We start from the raw sequence: 26200 nt of genomic DNA, 5'->3' as shown, positions 1-26200 counted from the left end.
CATGATCCGTCCCCAGGTGTGTATGTTCAACCTACTGTTTGTGGTGTGTGTGGGAGTGGCTCTTCCCTGCAGGGCCTGGCGCCCCCTGTTGTCGGGGATGTGTACAGTGTGGACCTGTGTGGTGGCAGTTTGTAAGATGTTGTACCAGCTCAACGTTGTCCAGCCTAACACCTGCAACTGCAGCACGGTAACCTCTTCTTCTATGGCATTGATTGTCTCAATGAGTGTTGTACTGACATGTCTGTCTGTCTCCAGCCAAGTAACTCCTCTACCAATCTTTCTCGCTCGGTATTGTACTCCAGTCCAATTGACCCCGCCCAGTGGGTTGGCCTTCGCAAATCTGAGGGAAAACTGCTCGACTACCTGAGGGTGAGAAGTGGCATCACACAAGCACTTACCAGATAGCTTGATTTTACTTTTACTTTTCTTCACAGTACAACCTGATGATGCTCGCGCTGTTAGCTTTTGAGGTGACGGTTTACAGACACCAGGAGCTCTACCGTCTCCGCTGCAACAAAGTTCCGCCTCTGACAAGAACATTGTTCCATGACATCACCAGGCGTCATTTAGATGAAAACATGCTGAGCTGCGCCAAATATTTCCTCAATTACTTCTTTTACAAGTTTGGCCTGGAGGTGTGTAAATATTAGCATAGCAGTTAAGTCAAAGAGTCTTCAAAAATGACTTGTCTTTTGCTTTTCAGACTTGCTTTCTGTTGGCAGTTAATGTGATTGGTCAGCGAATGGATCTGTTCGCTGTCGGCCACGCTTTTGGGCTCATCAGCGTCCTGTCAAGGCGCAGCAGGAAGCGGATTAGTGCAGTGTGGCCCAAGTACTGCTACTTCCTGTCAGCGCTACTATGTTTCCAGTATCTGCTGTGCATTGGATTCCCTCCTGCTGCCTGCAAAGGTTTTATCTCACCACTACGTAGCAAACCAGAAGATGTTGCTTCTATATTTTGTTTATAAATAACTCTTTTATTTCAGATTATCCATGGCGACCACCGACATCCAACATGGACTCCAACGTAGTAAAATGGCTTTTCCTCCCAGATCATCTGACTCCACCAAATCCACTCTTCCTCCTCTGTAAGACTATCTTCATCCTCACCATAGTGGAACGTGATTGACTTAAATGCGGGAAAAAAATGTTGTGTCATCTAGACGACTTCCTGCTTCTGCTGGGCGCCTCACTGCAGCTTCAGGTGTTCGAGGATGAACTTGATGCCGGTGTCCAGACGCTGGCGGGGGACAACGGCGAGCTGGACGCAGAAGACGCACAGGCCTGGGATCCAGTCATGAGGCTCCGTCTCAGCACCGTCCCTGACTTCATGCTGTGCAGGTAAGCACTGGACAATTTCTGTCAGTCTTCACTTTGAATGTGTGTTTGACATCTGACTTACTTTCACAGGTCCTACCTCGATATGACGAAGATCATTATTTTCTGCTACATGTTCTGGTTTGTCCTCACTATAATCTTCATCACTGGGACCACAAGGTAAGATAGTACAAAACATTCAGGAAGTTTCAGTATTACTTTTTTTTTTTTTTTTTGTCCTGGCCAGCTTCTCAGGCAAATCATATTGTTCATGTAGATGCCCAAGTTTCAGTATTACATGTTCTAACTTCCTGTTCCAGGATCAGCATCTTCTGTATGGGTTACCTGGTGGCATGTTTTTACTTCCTTTTGGTGGGCGGAGACTTGCTGCTGAAACCTGTCAGCTCTATCCTGGTTTACTGGGACTGTCTGATCGGCTACAATATATTTGTCATCACCATGAAGAACATCCTTTCTGTATGTGCTGAAAACCTTGTTCTTGTCTTATGGTGATTGCTCTGAAAAACTTCTGAATGACTGTTTGCTGAGCTGCTCCAGATCCTGGCATGCGGTTTCATCAAGTCGCTGGTTGTGAACCACTGTTGGCTGGTCCAGCTCTTCAGTCTGGCGTGCACCATCCGAGGATACACTAAACGTATGTACACCGTTTGTCAGTCAGTCATGATGTCCTTGTTGTCTTCTCCTTTGTTCACTTACATGTTGCCTCTCCAGCGGAGCAGCAGAGCAGTAAACAGTGTGAGCTGCCAAGCGACGAGGCAGGGATTATCTGGGATGGTGTGTGTTTCTGCTTCCTGTTGCTGCAGCGAAGGGTTTTTAGAAGTCACTACTTCCTGTATGTGGTCCTGGACCTGCAAAACACGCAAGTGCTAGCCTCCAGGTAAGATACACACGTACAGTATGCACGTACAATACATGCGCTTAATAAGTCTTCTGTTTCGTAGGGGGGCAGAGCTTTTTGAAGCGTCCACTGTGAAAGCGGTACGAGCGAGACTGGAGGTGGAGAAGATGTCCATGGACCTGCTGAAGAGACAGTAAGACTTCTTTCCACTCTACCACCCCAACCCGGTCGAAAGAAAACACCCTGACGTGTGTGACTTATTTTTGTCACAGGATGGAGAGGATTAAATCTCGCCAGCAGAAGTTTCGCAGAGGAAAAGAGAAAATGCTCAGTTTGACGCAAAAGAGCATTCATAGTGATGGTGTGTAAGCTTCTTAATTGCCTTGGTAACAAGCCAAACAAGCACCAAATGTTTTGTTGTTTTAACATTCAGCACATGAAAAGTCAAAAGGGCGGCATCATGGCGATTGGTGGAGACCCTGGGTGAACCATGCCTCCAGTGAGTTAAATGATCCTTGAAAGTTACCACTGCACTTCTCGCGAATTTACTTTTAATGCTGTGTGTCCTGCAGTGGTAAGGAGTGGCGACTACTTTCTGTTTGAGAGCGACAGTGAGGAGGAGGAAGAGGATAAAAGGGAGCAGGTGGAGGAGGAAGAGAAACATCCTGAGAAATCCGCTTTCCAGGTAGGTGACCGTTTTCTTAATGGTGTCTGCTGAGTGTCACAAAATGTCTAACTTGTGGTGGTTCAGTTTGTCTATCACGCCTGGATAACTGACTCCAGAACAGCATTGAGAGCTCGTCACAGTCAAAAGAAACTGTGGAAGAAGAACTCGAGTGAAGAACGGAGGGGGGAAAAGACAGCAAGTGAGGAAGAACTTGAATGTATTTTACTATGCAGTAGTGCATCTTCTTTGCTATTTCATCATACAATTGTGACTTTAGCATATGGATCTACTGAAGTGATGGAGGAGTCGGAGGAGGACGGAGATGAAGACAAGGAGGATGGACCAGGTACAGGGAGAAGCTCAGCAACGTCTTTCTGTATATGCTATTGAAAATGTACCAAAAACTGACCTCAAGTCATCTTTCACTTTTGAGATACCATCCTACATCGGGTCTCCAGCATCCTTCGCTTTTGCTGGGTTCTGTTGTCGGCTCTGCTGGACTCGTTGACCTCTTGGCTCTGTGGTTTGTGTCGAGAACACGTCGACATTTCCACCGTCCTCCGAATGGAGCGCTGCATGCTGACCCAGCAGGCCAAGCAGGTAGGGCTCAATGACGATGCTGATAAAAAAATATATATATAGCAGCACAGCTTATGTTTGGTCGTGGATTGTCTCCTGCTTGTTTCCTCAGGGTCAAGTGCCATCCAGAGAGGCCATCCATGTCTACTACCAAGAACAGATGATAAGAAATTCCAGAGAATCGGGATTAGACCATGAGGAAGGGGGATATACAACAGGGAAAAGACAGTGTGAGGAAGAGGAGGCTCTAAGTATGGATACAGATGAAGAGGAAAGCCCAGGATCAGATGAACAAGCTCAAGCAGAACCTACAGGAAGTGGACTAGAACTCGCCTCCAGGGAGGAAGCATTAGAGATACTTCAAGCTACAATAGAAGATGATTCAGTTGTAGGCCTTACAAGGGAAGATTACCCAGAACTCCCTGTGGCTACAACCAGCCGGCGCCAACGATCCAAACTTACCAGGATGCAGAGGTTGACATCGTCCTCGTTTTCTTCATCCTCAGAAAAAGAGGAGCACAGGTTGGTCCTTTAAAGCAACTAATTTTTCACCCTCACCATCTCTTCTGCTGTGATTTGATGGTGATGGTGCTGTCATGTGTTGATTGATCAGCGCCAGCGAACCTCCAGCCTGCCTCTTGTGTCAGGTGTGCCCTCCGTCCTACAGTCATGCTCTTGGCCTGAATATCCAGGCCAAAGAAGTTGAGCAGGACACTTCCAAAAAGAGGAGGCGAGGGACAAGATCAGGATTAAGGGAGAGGCGTCCGGTATTTGAGACGACTGACTTACCGTCTGCTTGCACCTTCGCTTCCTGTCCATTGGCATCTCGTCCACAGGAGCTGACAGCGAGTGAGCTGCTGAAGAACAGGTGAAGACCTAAATGAAATACCTGAACTTGATGATGGTTTATAATCCGATTCTCTCTTGTTCAGGTCTTTCCACAACGAGGAGCTAGAGGCATCAGACGGTTTCTATGGCAACCAACCCCAACTGCTCCAGCTGTGCTATGCCATCTACAACATTCTGGCTGCTAGGTAGCGTCTACAACGTTCCATGCAATTCAAAACTAGATTCAAGCTACAGATTCAGTAACCGATGTCCACCGGTTAGGTCGGAGACGGTGTGCTACCTGGTCATCGTCTTGAACCACATGGTGTCTGCCAGCTGTCTAACCTTGGTTCTTCCTGTGCTGGTGTTCCTTTGGGCAACTCTGTCAGTTCCTCGACCTAGTAAGACCTTCTGGATGACGGCAATCATCTACACAGAGGTTTGGAAAATGTACACCTGTGCTACAGTCCTTGTAACACGAGTTGTTTACACTTAACACTGGTCTCCATCCTCAGGTCACCATTGTGATCAAGTATTTTTTCCAGTTTGGCTTCTTCCCCTTCAACCAAAAACTGGAGGTGGACCGCTCCAAACCCTTCCACCCTCCTAACATCCTGGGGGTGGAGAAGAAGGAAGGCTATGTCCTGTATGACCTTCTGCAACTGCTTGCTTTATTCTACCACCGAGCCATACTGAAGGTACACTCTCAGTCCCACTCCCGTTTGGTTAAAAACACAAACACAAATTTTGTCATTTCTATTTCGCAGTGTCATGGTCTCTGGGACCAGACTGCTGCTACTGATCCTCAACATCACCTGACAAACCAGTCAGAATTTAGTCCATGTTCGACCCCGACCGACACAGTACACTGGCGTGGTGGAAGTCACACTCGTTCTAGCTCAACCCAGCTGTGCTCTCCTGCAGGTCAAATTAAACTCACTTTCACAAAACATAATTGATGGATGTATTGTTGACAGGTTTTTTTCATCTTTAGGCAGTCTGAGTTCTATTCAGAAACTCAGCAAGCTGGACCTTCTGCTGGAGAAGCTTACAGAACTTACAATCCGAGTCAAGCGGTTTTGTTTTAGCAGGTATGCTAAAGCTGAGCGGCACAAAATTGATTAGCTGTAGATTGACACCTGCTCCACTCTCTATCAGGTGTAAGTCTTTCTACGGTCCAGTGCGTCAGTTCTTTCAAGCACTCGTTCAACCAGAATACAGTGCTGTCACAGACGTTTATGTCTTGATGTTTCTGGCGGACACCATCGACTTCATCATCATCGTCTTCGGCTTCTGGGCCTTTGGGGTATACTCTAATACCTCAAGTCGCTTTACTTTATTTACTTAAACTTTTTTTATTTATTTTGCTTACATTTTAGAAACACTCCGCAGCTGCCGACATCACTTCCTCCCTGTCGGAAGACCAAGTTCCTGAAGCATTCTTGGTGATGGTTCTTATCCAGTTTGGTATGTGTCAGTTAGAGTAATTATTAAACACAAGAGTGATTCCTCAGAGAGTTATTTTCACTCTTAAACAATTGATTCTTGCATGTACCACGCATGACCGTCCCTTGAAAAAACGGAATCGAACAGTATTTAGAAACAAAAGCACGCATCCACATTGAGCTGTCTCGTATCTTCATTTCCGTGAGAATTAAAAATAGTTTGTAAAATGTCAATAGATTATTTTATATGACAAGAGATTCACAACAGTCTTAGCCAGGTATGGGCAATTATTTTGACTCGGAGGCCACATTGGTCAGTAAACCGGGGTTTGTTGTGTATATATATATATATATATATATATATATATATATATATATATATATATATATATATATATATATATATATATATATATGTATGTGTGGGAAAAAAATCACAAGACTATTTCATCTCTACAGGCCTGTTTCATGAGGGGGGGGTTCCCTCAATCATCAGGAGATTTTAATGGGAGCATTCACATACCATGGATTATATAGGGCACAGAGTGGGTGGGTACAGGCTGGTGTAGGGGCGTGGTGATTGGCTCATGTGTTACCTAGGAGGTGTTTCCGTCTGTGGCGGCATGCTGTTACAATTTCGCTGCGCTTGTTGAGGGATGACAGGTCTGGACGGTAAATAACAAACAGTTTTTCTTTCAAGCATAGGTTGCATCTTTTATTACCACTATTGTAAGGTGTGCTGGATGCAAGAATTTGCCATGTTATTGAATATTCAACATTATTGTCTTTGAGGTCCCAAATGTGTTTGCGGAGTTCTGTGGTATTCCGCAGGTTTTGGTTCCTGAAAGAAGCCTTGTGATTGTTCCATCTGGTTTTGAACTCTCCTTCAGTTAATCCTACATATGTGTCGGATGTGTTAATGTCCTTGCGTGTTACCTTAGATTGGTAGACAACTGATGTTTGTAAGCACCCCCCGTTGAGAGGGCAATCAGGTTTCTTTCGACAGTTGCAACCTTTGTTGGTTTTGGAGTCGCTCTGTCCGGGGGCCGACGGCTCATTTGCAATTGTTTTGTTGTGGTTTGAGATGATTTGTCGTATATTGTTCATACAGCTGTAGCTCAATTTAATGTTGTTCTTGTTGAATACTTTTCTTAGGGTGTTGTCTTTGGGAAAGTGTATGTCAATCAGATTGAGGAATTTGTGTCCAATGTTAGTTGAGACATTTTTGCTGTATGGGAGGTTGTACCAGATGATGTCGTTTCGTTTTCTGTTCTTTTTCGGTTGGTTTCCTGGCGTGGGTTCATAGGTGAGGGTGAAATTGTATCCGCTTTCATCAAGGGCTTTTTGGTACGGGGGGGTTGCTTGGTCAAATTCAGCTTTGCTAGATGACAGCATCGATAGCCTTTTATTACCGTATTTTCCGCACTATAAGGCGCACCGGATTATTAGCCGCACCTTCTATGAATTACATATTTCATAATTTTGTCCACCAATAAGCCGCCCCGGACTATAAGCCGCGCCTACGCTGCGCTAAAGTGAATGTCAAAAAAACGCTGCGCTAAAGTGAATGTCAAAAAAACAGTCAGATAGTTCAGTCAAACTTTAATAATATATTGAAAACCAGCGTTCTAACAACTCTGTCCCAAAATGTACGCAAATGTGCAATCACAAACATAGTAAAATTCAAAATGGTGTAGAGCAATAGTAACATAATGTTGCTCGAACGTTAATGTCACAACACACAAAATAAACATAGCGCTCACCTTCTGAAGTTATTCTTCATTCGTAAATCCTTCGAATTCTTCGTCTTCGGTGTCCGAATTGAAAAGTTGCGCAAGCGTGGTATCCAAAATGGCCGGTTCCGTCTCGTCGAAGTCATCGGGAGTCAGTGTCGCTGTTGTTCTGTGAATCCTGCCTTCCGGAAAGCTCGGACCACAGTTGTGACCGAAATATCTGCCCAGGCATTTACGATCCACTGGCAAATGTTGGCGTATGTCGTCCGGCGCTGTCTGCCCGTCTTAGTGAAGGTGTGTTCGCCTTCGGAGCTGTGTGAAAAAAGCCACCCGGCCTCTTCGCGTAAACTTCCCTTAACCACTCGCTCATCTTTTCTTCATCCATCCATCCCTTCGAGTTAGCTTTTATGATGACGCCGGCTGGAAAGGTCTCTTTTGGCAAGGTCTTCCTTTTGAATATCACCATGGGTGGAAGTTAGCATGGCAAGCTAGAACCACAGTGAAGGATGACTTCTCATTCCCTGTGGTGCGAATATTCACCGTACGTGCTCCCGTTCCACAGTGCGGTTCACAGGAATATCAGTTGCTGTGAAATACGGTAGTAATCCGTGTGCGGATGGAGAGATTGCGTCTTTTTATGAACCGGATCCTTTTCGCTTAGTAGGAGCCATTTTGTGGTCTTTACAGATGTAAACAGGAAATGAAACGTACGGTGATATCCGCGCGTTTTTTCTTCTTCTTCCGGGGGCGGGCGGTAGCTTACAGTAGAAGAAGAAGCGCTTCCTGTTCTATGGGGGCGGGTGCTTACCTTGGCGGTTGCTTGCGTAGAAGAAGAAGCGCTTCCTGTTCTACCGGGAAAAAAGATGGCGGCTGTTTACCGAAGTTGCGAGATCGAAACTTTATGAAAATGAATCGTAATAAAGCGCACCGGGTTATAAGGCGCACTGTTAGCTTTTGAGAAAATTTGTGGTTTTTAGGTGCGCCTTATAGTGCGGAAAATACGGTAATTCCGGTAGGTATTCTTTTCGTGGTGGTGGGTGGGTGGTTGCTGTCATGGTGCATGTATTGGAGTGTTGTGTTGGGTTTCGTGAATGGTTGGTAGCTGTTATTTCTCAGGTTGAAAGTGACGTCAAGGAAGTTGACGGTTTGCTTGTTGGCTTCAATCGTGATCCGTAGGCCGTTCTCTTTGAAAATTTGGCATATGCGCTTCTTGGTATTCTCGCTGCTCCTTATATATATATATATATATATATATATATATATATATATATATATATATATATATATATATATATATATATATATATATATATATATATATATATATATATATATATATGTAACATATAAAAAGGGTTTACCCTTAATGCAGTGCTTCTCAAATATTTTCTGTTACGCCACCCTACTCTTCATTGTGACTATAAATAGTATAATTTGTCTATGAAATTGTTATAATAAAACCTCTGCATAACATTGTAAGCTTACTAACGTTAAAGGAAAGAACTCACCAGTCCTTCCTTGTCTCCCACCATGGTTACAGTGAAACCAAGTGCTACATACATATTCTGACGCAATTTTTACATTTTATTACCAATCTTATGATAAGAAACGACACAATTCCGGCAGGTTTTACTCCGAACACTTCCTCTTTTGCCACTAATCACCTTTCAGGCACAGAAGGTGTGTTTGCAAACATGGGAAAAACAAACGTCAAATCCAAACTACACGAACATAAAACATTAACACCAGCTGATCATTACAGTATGAATTAATATATATATATATTTGCTTACTTTGACAAGTGATGTACCGAAAACTTAACTACCAGAAAAAGATTTTGATTACCGAAAACCGCGCTGCCGAAACTGGTTGTAAACAAAATGCACGGTATTGTCTGGAGCGTTGTCGGCAAATCTGCAATGTTGACGCAATTTTAATACATCCAAGATATACCCGCGGACAGCCATCTACAAAATTTGAAAATATTAAGAGGACAGCTTTTAAGGAAAGAAAGTCCAACTGGAGTAGCAGTGCAAAGCAAGTGTGACATCATGCTTGTTGCAGCTCGCCTCTCGTCAGGGACATCGAGGGACAGAAGTAGTCTCTACACACAACTACTTTTTATAATAACACCAGAAGAAAATGCTAGATTTGTTGCTAGTTGTTTTTAATAATAACGTAATTAAAAGTCTCTAGATACTAGATACCAAAAAAAGTTCAACAATATACATACATATATACCAAATAATAATCCTACATTTTTTTTAGCTTTTTTAAAGAAATATAAAATAATATATCATCATAGCAAATTATTCGATGATGTCATGGTGACCACACCCATAACTACACTCCTGCTGCCACAGATATCTTGGTAGTCTAGGGGAAACCCTGATATATGTGTTTATGTGTGTATATATTATATATACATACATATATAAACATTTACAGGGTTTACCCTAGACTGCCAAGGTACCTGTGGCGGTGGGGGCGTGGTCACAATGATGTAATCGATTAATTTGCATAGCTTGCTATAATGATATGATTTTATTTAAAAAGGCTCCAAAAATGTATACATACAATTAAAACAAATCTGGTTTTATTCATTAGTATTAACATATATATTTTTTCTCGTTTTGCCATATTTTTAATTGTTGCTGCTTTTTGTACAAGGTACTTTGTTGAGATTTTTTCAAGTGTTTACAGACTTCTAATGACTTTTTTTAAATTAAAGAAAATTAACAGTGTTTAGAGCCTCTACTTCTGTCCCTCGATGTCCCTGACTAACGAGGCTGAAGCGAGCATGGCGTCACACTTGCTTGGCGCTGTTGCTCTAGTTGGACTTCCTCTTTTTAAAAGCAGCCACTGTCCTCTTAATATTTGCACATTTTGTAGATGGCTGTCAAAGGGTATATCTGCAATATATATAAAATTCACGTCCACATCGCAGACATGCCGACAATGCTCCAGACAATGGCATGCGTTTTGTTTACATGCAGGTTCGGCAGCGTGGTTTTCGGTGATCAAAGTCTTTTTTCCGGTGGTCAAGTTTTCAGTACATCACTTGTCGCTATAAACATCAATTCATACTGTAACGACCAGCTTATGGTAATGTTTATTCGTGTAGTTTGGATTTGATGTCAGTTTTTACAATGTTTACAAACACACCGTCCGTGCCTGAAAGGTGATTGGCGGAGAATGAGGTAGCGTTGTTTGTCCGGCGGGGAAGCGAAAACTCAAGGAGACAAAAGTGTTTTCATGAGAGGTAAAACATGTTGGAATTGTTATTATAAAATTGGTAATAAAATGTAAAAAACTGCGTCGGACTTTGTGTGATTTCTTCTGGGGGCTACAATACATTATATTACTTTAATTAGTTTTCAAGTTAAAAAAACAACAACCTTATTTTCAAGGTGTGGCAGTTATAAAAATGCCGTGGCGGCACACCACATTCAATTACATTAAGGGGAAACCCTGATTTGTATATACACACACACACACACAAATATATGTGTGTATACATATAATATATATTAGGGATGTCCCGATCCAGGTTTTTGCACTTCCGATCCGATACCGATACTGACCGATACCGATACTGACCGATACTGGCCTATCCGAGCATGTATTAAAGTTTAAAGTTATTTAGCCTACTTAGTTGTCAGAATAATGTTGAAAAGGGTTTTAGTACTCTTGATAACAACTAGCCAGCTGAATTAGGGGAGTTTGAATAATACACAATGGTTGGTAACAAGAAACTGACCTGTTTATTCAAGGATAAACACTAAATAGACACAATTATACATGACAAACAGAAATGGCATCATTGAAACTAGGGCTGGGCGATATGGCCTTTTTTTAATATTGCGATATTTTAAGGCCATATTGCGATACACGATATATATCTCGATATTTTGCCTCAGCCTTGAATGAACACTTGATGCATATAATCACATCAGTATGATGATTCTATGTGTTTTGATTGATTGATTGAAACTTTTATTGGTAGGTTGCACAGTGAAGTACATATTCTGTACAATTGACCACTAAATGGTAACACCCCAATAAGTTTTTCAACTTGTTTAAGTCGGGGTCCACTTAAATTGATTCATGATACAGATATATACTATCAGATATATACTATCATCATAATACAGTAATCACACAAGATAATCACATTGAATTATTTACATTATTTATAATCCAGGGTGTGGAGGGGGGCGCCGGATGTAAGTGTCAAAAAGACAGCCAAAAGAGTTTGATATGAGAATAAATCTAAAGTTAAAATATAGGGTAGAAATGCACCCATTTGCAGGAAATGTAGTCTTGATTTTCAAAATTTTCTTTCAAGGCTTGCATGTCTACATTAAAACATTCTCCTTCATACTGCATTAATATATGCTACTTTTAAACTTTCATGCAGAGAAGGAAATCACAACTAAACAAATCACTAATTTTTTCATACGGTGTTGATGTGGAAATGTTTGCCTCGGCATTTTGATGGTGTGGGCGTGTGGCACCGAATGGAGATAAGCGTCTCGACAGACGTTACAATATTTGAACAATGATGACGAAAACTGTTATCTCTGTCGTGTCCGTGTGTCGAAAATTGTTATGCGCTTATTTTTTGATTTGATTTTGTGCGTGGCATATAATTGCTATGCGCAGAGGACGTTTGAGCAGTGCGCAATTGCACAAGCGCGCACCTTAGAGAGAACGTTGGTCACACGGCTGCGCTAGCATCACAGCTAAAGTTAGCCATGCTGCTACCTCTCTGCTGGGAGAGGACGTATACGTATGTGACGTATGACGTGACAGTATGTGACGTGTGTAAGAAGGTGCGCTTACTGTCTGTGAGACGGAGACACAGAAAAGAGTGAGAAGAGCCTGTCGTGTAATGCCAGCAGCTAAAAGCAACTGCGTGAGAATCCACAGACCTGTGGATGTGTTGAAGGTGTGCTGGAAAATGCAGGACGGAAATTAGGGAGCAGCAGAAAAGTGGAATGTATTATTTAAATAGGTGTGTTGGAAAACACAGAGCGGAGTTTTTTTTTTAAACTGGATCTGGATCGGCATTTTCCCATGCTTGGCCGATACGCATTTTTTGGCAAATATCGGCGGCCGATCCGATCCAAATATCGGATCGGGACATCCCTAATATATATACACATACAAACATACGGTATATATGGCATGATAACAGCTAGATATTTCGGTGTAACAGGGGAGTATGGAGGTTAATTAGCGTCTTTATTAAGAAAGCTTTTCTTTTACACTGAATTTATGTAACTGAATTTATTGCGTTGGAATTTTGCGAACCGAATTTTTTTACATCAAATTATGCTCACAAAAAAAAATCAGTGTAAAAAAATTCAGTGTTGAAAAATTTGCTGCTTCAAAAAGGACTCACTTATGGTAAATTAAGACTGAAGCAATCAATCTTGTCTCAGAACCAGCCAATGAGGTGTCAAGTTTGAAGTCAAGTGACACGGGTTTTGCAAAACAACATACGAAAGGCAGTCAGCTGGGCTACCTGGGCATAATACAACATAATAAACACTTCAATGTGGCCCACTGGATGTTTTCAAACTATAGAAATGATTCCAATGTTTAGAATCTGCACTTTTGAATGCCATACAAAGCTCTGCTTCATGCAGACCAGGCACGAACAGAGTGGGCAGAGCTTGTATATGGAGCAACGAGTGTCAGACAGAGGCAGATTTCTACAGCAAAGTTCTGCAGAACAGTGATATTATATCGAATATGTGGACATTTTTTACCCTTTGCGTTTATGTTTCGTGTTTGTTGCATCTTTGTTGTTCTTGCTTGATTATAAAAGATGTCGATCAAGGAGGTGGTCTGCAGTAGAGGAGTAATGGGCTGCAACTAACAACTAATTTGATAATCGATTAATCTGTTGATTATTACTTCGATTACTCAATTAATAATCGGATAAAGGAGACAAACTACATTTCTATCCTTTCCAGTATTTTATTGAAAAAAAAACAGCACCATGTTCTTTCAACTTGCCAAATAAAACAAGGCAAATGTTACAAAAATGTTTTTTTTTTTTATAAAGTGCACCACTGTCATGCACAATAGCAATAATTTTTCTTGGGGAGTTTCAAACCTGGCAACTACCTATTCCAACCATTCTGCAATGTTGGATGCTGAATGTCTTTCCTCTAGCGGCATGGTCGTAAGGCAGATTGACTTCATGTTCCATTCGTCTCCAATGTAATGGGATGTATTGCCAAGGTAGGCTTCCGTGGCTCCCCCTTTCCACACATCAGTAGTGAGAGCAATTTTGCTCTGGGTAGCTTTTATGTCAGTCTACACTGCTTGGAATGTCTGCTCGTACTTCCTCTCCATCAGTTTGGTAAAATGGGTCTTCGAGGGAAGAGTGTAACCAGGGTTGAGGACGTGAATCATTTGTCTAAAACCTTCATCCTCCACCATTGATAGTGGTCTTATGTCAGTTACCAACATATTCAGGATAGCATCAGTCAATGCAGCTGCTTGCTGTGGTGTGCAGACCTTCCTTTGTACCAAGTCATGTAACTTAATACATACCTAGTTGATTTAATTGATCATTTCTGACATAAAAGGCAAATACGCCACTACATTAAAAAAAAAAGCTAAATTAAATAAATGGACATTGGGGTTGCAGAATACACCAATAACACAGAAATGTAACTCATCAGATCAGAACTGGATCAGCTTTTGTACACGTTTTTGTTGTGAATAATAAAGGATTCATTTTAGGCTGCCTCTGAATAATAGCATGAAATATTCCAGCACCTTCATAACGTTTAATTATACTAAAGCGTCACTCAAATCTAAATAGATTTATATAGCTTTATTGGGCTCAGCTACATTGATCCATTATGAAACGAACCTGAGATATTTCTGTCCGTTACGTTTATTTCCAAATTGGTAACCGTGCGTTTTCTCTCTCAAAACGGAGTCAAATGTGCCAGACACATTATCAGCCCCGCGTTGCAACAAAGGGATAACGTTAACGTTACTCACAAAAAAGAGCTGGCGTGCTGAACTCATGAATGCCTGTTGCCACTCAAAACAACAGAGGAAATGAAGTCGTCGCGTCGCACTCTCCAAAACGTTCTTAACACTCTGAAAGTTAATACACAACAATTGCTGCTGCGCTTCCTTAAAAAAAATCTCCTCGTTAACAAAAGATTAAAAACACACAAAGACGGACACAATGTACCCGGACTATGGACTTAAAACGTTACGTACCGTGAGTTCTCTTCATCCATGGCTCCAACATGTTTCCTCTTCAGGTGCTCCCGAAGCAATGTTGTACTTCCGTGCCATGCGAGGTCCATGCTGCACATTTTGCAGGAAACGGTCTTCTTTGAAGTATTTAAAGTAAAGTGTTCCCACACTTTTGACGACTTAGGTCGTACACTTTTCTCCATTGAAGCAATAACCTCAAGATGATTCTAAGCTGAACTATCGGTACTGTTTTCCTCCGCCATTTTTCGAATGTTTCCAGGCAAAGGAGACGGCGTCGTCATGTGAGCTGCACATGACACATCATTGGCTGGCTTACTGCCACCTCATGAGACGTAGCCGCAGCACATGCGCATGGCATAGATGCAACAAATCGATGACTAAATTAATCGCCAACTATTGTTATAATCAATTAGTTGCAGCCCTAGTTCTTATATTCTCAATATTCTTCTTCTGTTTTATGGTTCATAGCTAATATTGTAAATCCCACTTTCCATCATTTTTATGTACAGTCTGACTGTCATCTAATTAAGTAAAAAAATTATGGTTCATTCCGTTTTTGAGATGGTCTGTTTCGCTTTTTACTGAAAAAGACACTCAGAATGTACATGAAAATACAGAATGTGGGATTTGTAATATTAACTATGAACAATAAAACACTGAATATAAAACACCTCCTTGATCGACATCTTTTATATTTGAGCAAGAGCAATAAAAATGCAACAAACACGGCGAAAAATAAAAGCAAAAGGATTAAAAAACATCCACTTATTTGATTTGATATCACTGTTCTGCAGAGGTCTCAAGCTTGTTGTTGCCCCGGCCACTCTGCCCCGTGCCTCGTCTGCATGAAGCAGCACTTCCTATGGTCACTGTAGTGTGATGTTCATCTATTTATGACCAAACTTTGTCTTGTGAACAACGAGCTTACGCTCAAGCATCCATCCATCCATTTTCTACTGCTTGTCCTTCTCTGGGTCGCTGGAGGATATCCAAGCTGCATTTGGGTGGAAGGTGGGGTACACCCTGGAAAATCCAAACATCTATATGTAGCCCCTGTCTTCTTTGTTACATTTACCTGAACATAATTATACAGCACCATCTGCTGGTCACATTGTGTATCACAGTCAGTTTAGTTGCATGTCATGACAGTAGTAACTCGTATGCAGTGATGAGCAGTAACAAACTACATGTAACTAAACTACGTAGATTAACTACATTTCCCAGTAGCTTAGCTACTTTTTTAACAAGCAGCTTTTCCTGTAGCTTAGCTATTTTTTAGACCCATATAGGTAGCTTACATCAAAGCTACAAGCTCCAAAGAGAGACAAAATATAGAAAAAATACAATGATCTGGATAATGAGAACATCCCTACATACGGAGAAAATCACGGTTAGAGCAAAACATTACAGACTGGCCAATCAGAGGCAAGGTTAGGCAGGTCTTCGAAACGAGTAAGCAAAATCATAACAGACACGCACTCATGTCACGCGATGACAAATGAGTCTAAACCAATGAATGCCAGTGTGACTGATCACTCACCTGTCAAACTCATTGCCGATCGACTTTTCTGGCTTCTGTTCGTTTTGCCATGGCTTCCGTGACACTGCCTCAGCAGGGCAGCAGCTAGCTAGAATTAACTTCCTAGTTTCTGGTAATCAGACTGAAAATGTGAATTTTTACCGGCGCATTGACATTTCTTTTGTAAAAAGAGGGAACAATTGGGGAAAGTCGGAGATCGTTTTTGTCCAACAAGAAAGCTGCAGTATATGTGGCTATCATGTCACTGACGCACGTGATAACTCATTAGTATTAATATCATTTAACAATTCTGTCCTCTTGTTATTATAATAATGTTTTGTTCTCAAAACACTAGTTGTGTATCTAAGTTTTAGTATAGTGGCACTACACTTTATGTCAGGGGTCTCAAACTCAATTTACCTGGGGGCCACTGGATGCAGAAAATGGGTGAGGCTGGGCCGCAAGAAAAGATTTCTTAAAAAGAATCTAACATGCACTTTTTAATGAATTCACCTTCTTTGAATGGCTTTCCCGCCCTAGCAACCATCTCACTCACCATGTAGCTAGCTTTGACTGCTGCACTGCTCTTTTCGCTTGCTTTCTTGAAGAAATCTTGTTGCCTCAGTAGACTGGTTTTAAAATTTGCAACCTGGTTCACTCTCTCATCTCCCTGGTATTTTGCATACTCCTCAGCATGTCGAGTTGTATAATGACGTTTCAAATTGTATTTCTTGTGCACTGCAACTTTCTCTGTGCAAATAAGACACGTCGGGGTGCCCCTGTGCTTAACAAAGAAATATTGCATCTACCACTTTTCCTGGAATTGTCTTTGCTCATCACTAACCTTTCTCGTCACTGCAGGCTTTGAAAAAGACATGTTTGGGGTTGTGGAATATATTTGTATTTAGCCGACGCACGTAGAATAATGTTATTTCCGCAATGTGTGTCGTTCCGCTTTTCCTCCCTACAGCAACACGGCGGTCGGCGGAAAGTACCGGGATCGCGAGCGCAAAAAAGTGACGGCTCCCGGAGTGTTATGTGGCGTCATATAAAAATATATGTAGTGTTCATCGTGTGAGGTAATGCAAATTAAACAATAATAAAAAAAAAATAACGGTTTGAATTGGTCCAGGTTATCAGGGACTTTATTACTGACAGACAGGTGTCACGGTGTGACTGCAGCCAGGCACGTAAGAAAACCCTCGTCTCCATGGCAACGTTTCTGACGCTTTCACTCATTTGCCGCTTTTCCACTAACGCAGGGGTATTTTGGACCCAAATAACAAAAATCGTCTCTGTCTGGAGCCAAGGGGAGGAGGGGGGGGGGGTCTCGCCGTGGAGTTTACAGTTACGGTAGCACAATTAGCCCCGAAAGGGCTAACATCACGACTAACGGGTTACACGTCCGATTCGCCCAGCGACTCTCTGTCGGAGTATCAGCGCTGGGGTCCAGTGCAGCACAGTTTTGTATTGTCGCTCGGTCCTTCGGCGGAGTGCTTTGGAAGCTACCGGACTGCTCGTCTTCCCCGCCCGGACTGTTTACAGCGGCGCCGGGGGCGGGAGCGAGCAGGCGGGCGAGCGAGGGGGGCAGGGAGGGAGGGAGGAAGAGCGTGTGCAGGTGTCGTGGAAAAGCGGCAAAATGTTTCTCTGCTTGCATCACGCAAGTGATGTCAATGCATACTTGCCAACCTTGAGACCTCCGAATTCGGGAAATGGGGGGGGTTTGAGGTGTGTGTGGTGGGGGGTTGAGGTGGGCGGGGTTGGGGGAAGGCGGGGTTGGGGGTAGCGAGGGTGTTTTTGTAGCCCGGAAAGTTAGGGCTGCAAAGGATTCTGGGTATTTGTTCTGTTGTGTTTATGTTGTGTTACGGTGCGGATGTTCTCCCGAAATGTGTTTGTCATTCTTGTTTGGTGTGGGTTCTCAGTGTGGCGCATATTTGTAACGGTGTTAAAGTTCTTTATACGACCACCCTCAGTGTGACCTGTATGGCTGTTGCTCAAGTATGTCTTGCAGTCACTTTGTGTGCCTGGAGAAGCCGCATACAACATGTGGCTGGGCATGCTGTTTGTATGGAGGAAAAAGCGCGGTGACAGGTTGTAGAGGACACTAAAGGCAGTGCCATCACGGCATGCCCTCAATATTGTCGAGAGCCATATACCACACCGTGATTGGTAGATTCCTTCAGCTACGCACACAACTCGCGGGCCGCACTAACATTAAACTTTCATGTTAAGGTGGGGGCCGCAAAATAATGTCTCGCGGGCCGCGTGTCTGAGACCCTTGCTTTATGTGGTGACAGTAGTTTCACAGGTCACTAGCAGTACAGTTACTCAAAAAGGGTAAAAAAAACCAACAACATTTGCTTTGACTCTTAGATTTTTTTGTATTAAATTTTTTGTACTTCTATTTAGTGACAAATGACCACAATGATTGACTGGTGACATGCTTCATAAATAAAGCAGCACAATTGAAATGCTGCCAGACATACTAATAAAACATAAATATCTCCCCTAATTGAAGTTAATGTGTTTTAAGTTAAGAAAACCAGATATCTATTAAAGAAATATGTCTATCTTTTTTCTGTTAAGTTAAGCAGGAAATATTTCAATTTAAGTATTATTTTCCATTTTATTCTGATTTTTTTTTTTTGGACAAATATTTAATTATTTAACATTTAGTTTCTCGTGTATTTGTATGAATTCAAAACCTGCGCAGCTAGTTAAATTTTGCTTGGAGTCCAATGGTACACAAATATGTGTGTATGTTGTGAGTCATCAGGTTATATAATCCTCAAAAACTGAATGGATGTAATTCGGAAACAGCTTCAACAAACAAGAAGTGTCTAGTTACCTTCATTAAACCTTTGTGGATAGTATACAACTCATTTTACACAAATAAAAAAGGCAAAAGAAACAAATTGGGTCAACAAGCCGTTTTTTTTGCCCAAAGTTGGTTACCTTAGGCGTTACTGCTAGCTCGACGTTAGCTTGCTAGCTAGCAATTTCTAGCTCGCATGTCCAAAAAGTAACAAAGCAACACCTGCTATCCAAATGTATACATATACACATTTATAAGGTTTCACGCCTTAAATAAACACTGGATATTGTAAGTGTTACTCAATATTCACAACTTACCAGCAATACTGCAAAATGATCCTTTTCTGAATTATGTGCTGATGAGGTGCGGTGTTGCCAGATGGGATATGACAAAATATTCGACCACAAGTTCAAAATGGTTGTCTTTTGAGAATAGCTATCGTACACACCCAATTTAACTTTGCTCTGGACATTAAAACATTACTTCACAGTTCATACCGTGTATAGTATTGCTTATACAGAAATGAGGTTTTACATTTCAATAACCAACTTGCATAGTTAGAAAGGGCGCCCCCACCTGGCTGTAAAGAGTCACGTGAGTAGCCAACTCTGGGGGGAAATATAAGAGTCACCTTGTGAGGCTGGTCGACCTGATTTATTTTGTCTTTTTTTATTTGTGTGAAAGGAGTTTGTTTTTACTATCAGCAGAGTCTGAATAGAGGCACCAGGGCTCTTAATTAGAAGACTCTATTTGGATCAATTAAAACAGTTTGTTTTTTAAGACCCGATGACGGAAAATCTACACACATATTTGTATACTAAAGGGACAAGCAGTAGAAAATGGATGGATGGATGGATTATTTGACTTCAACCAGAATTTAAATACAAAACCCAAAACCAGTGAAGTTGGCACGTTGTGTAAATGGTAAATAAAAACAGAATACAATGATTTGCAAATCCTTTTCAACTTATATTCAATTGAATAGACTGCAGAGACAAGATATTTAATGTTCGAACTGAGAAACAATTTTTTTTTTTTTTTTGCAAATAATCATTAACTTAGAATTTAATGGCAGCAACACATTGCAAAAAAGTTGGCACAGGGGCATTTTTACCACTGTGTTACATGTCCTTTCCTTTTAACAACACTCAGTAAACGTTTGGGAACTGAGGAGACCAATGTTTGAAGCTTTTCAGGTGGAATTATTTCCCATTCTTGCTTGATGTACAGCTAATTATTATTTATAACATATAAATTATCCCCTCAACTCCCCCCAAAATGGATTAACTCGCTGGAATAAAAAAGACAATATAACATACATCCATAAACATGGACGCATGTGAAAAAGTGCAATATATATATCTGTACAGTAATCTTTTTATTTATTTATATATATTTATTTATTTTATATATATATATATATTTATATATTTTTTATATATATTTATTTATTTATATATGCACCTTATTGTTTTTTTTATCCTGCACTACCATGAGCTTATGTAATAAAATTTCGTTCTTATCTGTGCTGTAAAGTTCAAATTTGAATGATAATAAAAAGGAAGTCTAAGTCTAAGTCTTAAGTTGTTCAACAGTCCGGGGTCTCTGTTGTCGTATTTTACGCCACACATTTTCAATGGGAGACAGGGCTGGACTCCAGGCAGGCCAGCCTAGTACCCACACTCTTTTACTACAAAGCCACGCTGTTGTAACACGTGCAGAATGTGGCTTGGCATTGTCTTGCTGAAATAAGCAGGGGCGTCCATGAAAAAACGTTGCTTGGATGGCAACATATGTTGCTCCCAAACGTGTATGTACCTTTCAGCATTAATGGTGCCTTCACACCCCCATATCATTACAAATGGTGGCTTTTGAACTTTGTGCCTATAACAGTCTGGATGGTTCTTTTCCTCTTTTGTCCGGAGAACACGACATCCACAGTTTCCAAAAACAATTTGAAATGTGGACTCTTCAGAACACAGAACACTTTTCCACCTTGCATCAGTCAATCTTAAATGAGCTCATGCCCAGCGAAGCGTTTCTGGGTGTAGTTGATAAATGGCTTTGGCTTTGCATAGTAGTTTTAACTTGCACTTACAGATGTAACGAAGAACTGTAGTTACTAGTTACTGACAGTGGTTTTCTGAGGTGTTCCTGAGCCCAAGTGGTGATATCCTTTACACACTGATGTCGCTTTTTGATGCAGTACCACCTGAGGGATTGAACATTCAATGTTGGTTTTTGGTGATTTCTCCAGATTCTCTGAACCTTTTGATGATATTACGGACCGTAGATGGTGAAACCCCTAAATTCCTTGCAAGCCTGTTGAGAAATGTTGTTCTTAAACAGTTTGCTCACGTATTTGTTCACAAAGTGGTGACCCTCGCCCCATCCTTGTTTGTGAATGAAGCTGCTTTTATACCGAATCATGGCACCCACCTGTTCCCAATTAGCCTGTTCACATGTGGGATGTTCCAAATAAGTGTTTGATGAGCATTCCTCAACTTTCTCAGTCTTTTTTGCAACTTGTGCCAGCTTTTTTGAAATATGTTGCAGGCATCAAATTCCAAATGAGCTAATATTTGCAAAAAATAACGTTTTCCAGTTCGAACGTTAAGTATCTTGTCTTAGCAGTATATTCAACTGCTTGAAAAGGATTTGCAAGTCATTGTATTCTGTTTTTATTTACGATTTACACAACATGCTAACTTCACTGGTTTTGGGTTTTGTAGATGTGCAGGTTTTGGACGTATACAAATATGTGGCAAAGTAATTGTTCAATAATCAATGTTTTCGTGCGAAATAACAAAATGAACAGCATAAAATTAAAAAAAACAATCCTAAATATATATATTTTCCTGCTTAACTTAACAGAATAAAAAATAGTTCTTAAACAGATATCTCTCCTGCTTAGCAGTATATATTTAGTGTGCAGCTTTATGATAGCAAAGGGGTCTCCAACTTTTATCAGTATGATAACTACTTTATAGGTCTGCCTACAGTTACATTAAAACACATGTGGCCATGGTCTTATGCTATAGTATGATCATTTGTTATTAAATGTCAGGATGTAACACTTAGAAAACTATTAAGAGTGGCAGAAAATATAATTTGACCTTTGGTGAGTTACTGTACCGCCAGCTAACAGTTGGAGACCTCTGTTATATCACTATCATAAAGTGTAGTGTCACTATCATGAAGTGCATTGTCACTATAATGAAGTGTAGTGTCACTATCATAAAGTGCAGTGTCACTATCATAAAGTGTAGTGTCACTATCATGAAGTGCATTGTCACTATCATGAAGTGTAGTGTCACTATCGTGAAGTATAGTATCACTATTGGAAAGTGTAGTGCCAGTATCATAAACAGGAGTGTCACTATCATGAAGTGCAGTGTCACTATCATTAAGTGTAGCGTCACTATCATACAGTGCAGTGGCACTATCGTTAAGTGTAGTGTCACTATTGGAAAGCGTAGTGCCATTATCATAAAGTGTAGTGTCACGATCTTAAAGTGTAGTGTCAATATTATAAAGTGCAGTCTCACCGTCAAAGTGTAGTGTCACAATCATAAAGTGTAGTGTCACTATCAAGAAGTGAAATGTCCCTATCATAAAGTGTAGTGTCACTATCATGAAATGTAGTATCACTATCATGAAATGCAATGTCCCTATCATAAAGTGTAGTGTCCCTATCATAAAGTGTAGTGTCACTATCATAAAGTGTAGTGTCACTGTCAAAATGCAGTGTCACTGTCAAAGTGTAGTGTCGTTATCGCAGTGTAGTGGCACTATCAAAAAGTGTAGTGTCACTGTCATAAAGTGTAGTGCCCCTATCGTAAAGTGTAGTGTCACTATCATAAAGTGCAATATCACTATCATAAAGTGTAGTGCCACTATCGTAAAGTGTAGTTAGTGTCACTATTTTAACTATAGTTGACTTAACTGTCAACTATCAAACATCTGTCAACGCTGATGAAGACAATGACCAACCATTTTACAAAATAATTACATAACTATTATTAATTTTGTCCATCCATCCATCCATTTTCTACCGCTTATTCCCTTAGGGGTCGCGGGGGCGCTGGAGCCTATCTCAGCTATAATCGAGCAGAAGGCGGGGTACACCCTGGACAAGTCGCCACCTCATCGCAGGGCCAACACAGATAGACAGACAACATTCACACTCACATTCACACACTAGGGCCAATTTAGTGTTGCCAATCAACCTATCCCCAGGTGCATGTCTTTGGAGGTGGGAGGAAGCCGGAGTACCCGGAGGGAACCCACGCAGTCACAGGGAGAACATGTCAAATTGGTAAATGATTGTCAATTTTTAGCGAGCTTTCTATTTGTGTGTCTGCAGGTACTATGGTGATAGACCGAGCTCTCTATTTAAGGAAGACTGTTTTGGGAAAGTTGGTCTTTCAGGTGATTTTGGTCTTAGGGATTCATTTCTGGATGTTCTTCATCCTGCCGACTGTCACTGAGAGGTGAAAAATGATTGATCAAATCAATCCCAATCATTGTTAAAGCAGCTGTTTGAAGAATGTGTGTGTGTGTGTGTGTGTGTGTGTGTGTGTGTGTGTGTGTGTGTGTGTGTGTATGTGTGTGCAGGCGCTTCAATCAGAACTTGGTGGCTCAGCTGTGGTACTTCGTCAAATGTATTTACTTTGGCTTGTCAGCCTATCAGATTCGCTCAGGTTATCCAACGCGTGTTCTCGGAAACTTCCTGACAAAGAGTTACAACTACCTCAACCTGTTCCTGTTCCAAGGGTGAGTCACCACCGCTGCTATCTATCAGAGTATATCATCACTCCATCACACCTGTTTTCACCAACTCACCTGTAGCTTTCGCCTGGTTCCTTTCCTGACTGAACTCCGGGCTGTGATGGACTGGGTGTGGACCGACACCACTTTGTCTTTGTCCTCCTGGATCTGCGTGGAGGATGTCTACGCCCACTGCTTCGTCCTAAAGTGCTGGAGGGAGTCTGAAATGGTCCGGATTCGATTCTACATACAGTTCACGCCCCTGTGAGGCTCCAAAGTAAAGTATTTGTTGTTCTCTGGTCTTCAGAGATACCCTCAGCCTCGCGGCCAGAAGAAGAAGCGAGTGGTGAAGTACGGCATGGGAGGTCTGATTGTCCTGCTGCTGATCTGCATCGTCTGGTTTCCCTTGCTCTTTATGTCCCTCATTAAGTCTGTCGCCGGAGTCATCAACCGGCCCCTGGATGTCTCTCTGACTGTCACCCTTGGAGGCTTCCAGGTAAGGACTAAAAGAGAATGACCGTAGCTTTTTATGACTGTGTTCATTCTCCTCGTCAGCCGATCTTCACGATGAGCGCGCAGCAGAATCAGTTAAAGGACCTGACCGAGGACGACTTCAAAACCTTCACCAGTTCCTACAGTTACACACCTGTAAGTAACCCTCCTCTACGGTTTTCACAACACGCCGCTTTAGCCGCCATAACGCTGCTTCTTCCCCAGAGTGCCTTGCAGTTCCTGGAGGCGTACAGTCACGATGATGTGACAGTGGCAGAGCTGCAGGGTAGCAGTAACTCCCTGTGGACCATCAGTCCTCCCAGCAGGCGCTACCTGAGCCAGGTGCTCAACCTGGACCACTTCCCCCTTACCTTATCCTGGACTGTACAGAGGTTCGATTCATACATCTAACACTTATGACTGGAACAACACCTTATTTTTTACCTTGTAAAATCAGGAACTTAAGTCTTGGGGCAAAGGCGGAGCTTGCCTCAGGGAAACATGTGACCTATCTGGATGATCAGACCCGTTTGGAACTGATCCAGCTGCTGAATGGTACCAGAACATTTCCCGTGTAAGTACTTTCTGGGTTTCAACAATTGAGTCTGCCATCTTTGCTAGCTTGTGAGTGAGCCGTTTCTTTCAGCGTGATTCAAGGCGTGCTGCCGTCTTTCCTGCGAGCTCCTAGCGACTCCAACGCCAAACCCATCGAGCAGCTCTATGCAGGTTTATGTCCGTTCACTTGGCCTCTTAGCTCTAAATACTGACGCTGACTTATGGTTGTTTTCGTTCAAGACGGCGTCTACAAGGACATTTTGTTGTCCCTGGAGCGGACAGACAATGAGAGCCAAGAGATCCAGGAGTGGTGGATAGTTGATCAACCAGCTTCCAGTCTGGTGCCTTTGGGAGGCGGAGTTTTAACGGAATACAACAGGAGAGAGGCGGGGCTACAGCTGTTTGTGTTCAGCGATAAAGTCAGTCCTCCCAGTCTGGGATTCCTAGCAGGATACGGGTATAGAACCTTGTTCATCCCTAGAAAAAGTTAGGATTCTTACTTCCTGTTTGTGTCCTGCAGTATTATGGGATTGTACGCCTCAGTGGTGTTGGTCATCGGGAAGTTCGTACGAGAATTCTTCAGCGGGATCAGTCACTCAATCATGTTTGAGGAGCTGCCCTGCGTTGATCGCATCCTCAAACTGTGCACCGACATCTTCCTAGTACGCATACAGTCCGCCACGGTCATGATGGTTATGGGTTTTGACATCTCACCATATTATGTCGCTCTTTCAGGTGCGGGAGACGGGCGAACTGGAGCTGGAGGAGGAGCTATACGCCAAACTGATCTTCTTGTATCGATCGCCAGAGACCTTGATCAAGTGGACCAGACGCTGACCTCAACTGACCTGCTGTGACGTCCTCCACTCTGAACTGTGAACATGAATTATTTAAAGAGGGAGATTACCCTAAAAAAACTTGGAAATCTATTTCAGTGTTTATGATGTAATTTACTGGAAAAAAGGGAATATTTCTGGAGACTTTACTGGAACCCCCCAACCTGCTGGTTGACCACTGAACTGGTAACATTTGAATTGAAGGGCTAAGAGTTGATAAAGTGTGTTAACAATAAATATAAAGGACATATCCGGGAATAACTGGAATTCTAAGGAAGTGACAGGAACTTAAGTATGAACGTGCACTAACGATGAAAAGGAATGAGGGGGCAGAGGTACTGTTGCCCACAACATTCTAAAGAGTATCATAAATAAACCTAACGTTTCTCTGAATATCTTCAACATCACCTGTTTTTTTAATATAGCAGCATTTTCTGTAATTAGTGCTACATTTCGCCATAACGTCATAGATCTCAACAGCGGAAGTTAGCTTAGCAATAGGAACATCAGCTAAAAAAATCAAAAATGA

At 41.9% G+C, this 26200-nt stretch overlaps 1 protein-coding gene and 1 long non-coding RNA gene across 2 annotated transcripts in view; one reads left to right on the top strand and one right to left on the bottom strand.

Annotated features, from left to right (window-relative positions):
* LOC133609612 (uncharacterized) overlaps positions 1-19580 on the bottom strand; it is a 32908-nt gene extending 13328 nt beyond the window's left edge. The window contains exon 1 of the long non-coding RNA XR_009815743.1: positions 19336-19580. This is a non-coding gene — a long non-coding RNA (uncharacterized lncRNA). The remainder of the gene's footprint in view (positions 1-19335) is intronic.
* Positions 1-26064, top strand: part of LOC133609611 (piezo-type mechanosensitive ion channel component 2-like) — a 35738-nt gene extending 9674 nt beyond the window's left edge. Inside the window, exons 19-55 of the mRNA XM_061965370.1 lie at positions 17-187; positions 256-369; positions 435-635; positions 704-908; positions 986-1087; positions 1163-1340; positions 1410-1496; positions 1637-1793; positions 1875-1971; positions 2049-2214; positions 2279-2368; positions 2448-2536; positions 2609-2674; positions 2748-2860; positions 2927-3041; positions 3120-3188; positions 3276-3442; positions 3534-3943; positions 4035-4289; positions 4354-4455; positions 4532-4688; positions 4765-4947; positions 5017-5173; positions 5244-5340; positions 5408-5555; positions 5629-5716; positions 23385-23511; positions 23636-23794; positions 23870-24017; positions 24096-24284; positions 24344-24436; positions 24506-24672; positions 24738-24854; positions 24927-25006; positions 25076-25292; positions 25356-25497; positions 25571-26064. Coding sequence (XP_061821354.1) covers positions 17-187; positions 256-369; positions 435-635; positions 704-908; positions 986-1087; positions 1163-1340; positions 1410-1496; positions 1637-1793; positions 1875-1971; positions 2049-2214; positions 2279-2368; positions 2448-2536; positions 2609-2674; positions 2748-2860; positions 2927-3041; positions 3120-3188; positions 3276-3442; positions 3534-3943; positions 4035-4289; positions 4354-4455; positions 4532-4688; positions 4765-4947; positions 5017-5173; positions 5244-5340; positions 5408-5555; positions 5629-5716; positions 23385-23511; positions 23636-23794; positions 23870-24017; positions 24096-24284; positions 24344-24436; positions 24506-24672; positions 24738-24854; positions 24927-25006; positions 25076-25292; positions 25356-25497; positions 25571-25672 — 5325 coding nt within the window. The 3' untranslated portion in view covers positions 25673-26064. The remainder of the gene's footprint in view (positions 1-16; positions 188-255; positions 370-434; positions 636-703; positions 909-985; positions 1088-1162; positions 1341-1409; positions 1497-1636; positions 1794-1874; positions 1972-2048; positions 2215-2278; positions 2369-2447; positions 2537-2608; positions 2675-2747; positions 2861-2926; positions 3042-3119; positions 3189-3275; positions 3443-3533; positions 3944-4034; positions 4290-4353; positions 4456-4531; positions 4689-4764; positions 4948-5016; positions 5174-5243; positions 5341-5407; positions 5556-5628; positions 5717-23384; positions 23512-23635; positions 23795-23869; positions 24018-24095; positions 24285-24343; positions 24437-24505; positions 24673-24737; positions 24855-24926; positions 25007-25075; positions 25293-25355; positions 25498-25570) is intronic.
* The last annotated feature ends 136 nt before the right edge of the window (positions 26065-26200 follow it).

The sequence above is a fragment of the Nerophis lumbriciformis genome, linkage group LG07, assembly GCF_033978685.3.
Source record: "Nerophis lumbriciformis linkage group LG07, RoL_Nlum_v2.1, whole genome shotgun sequence".
Classification (NCBI taxonomy): domain Eukaryota; kingdom Metazoa; phylum Chordata; class Actinopteri; order Syngnathiformes; family Syngnathidae; genus Nerophis; species Nerophis lumbriciformis.
Note: the sequence above shows the minus strand (reverse complement) of the source record. Positions and strands in the feature narration are given on the sequence as shown.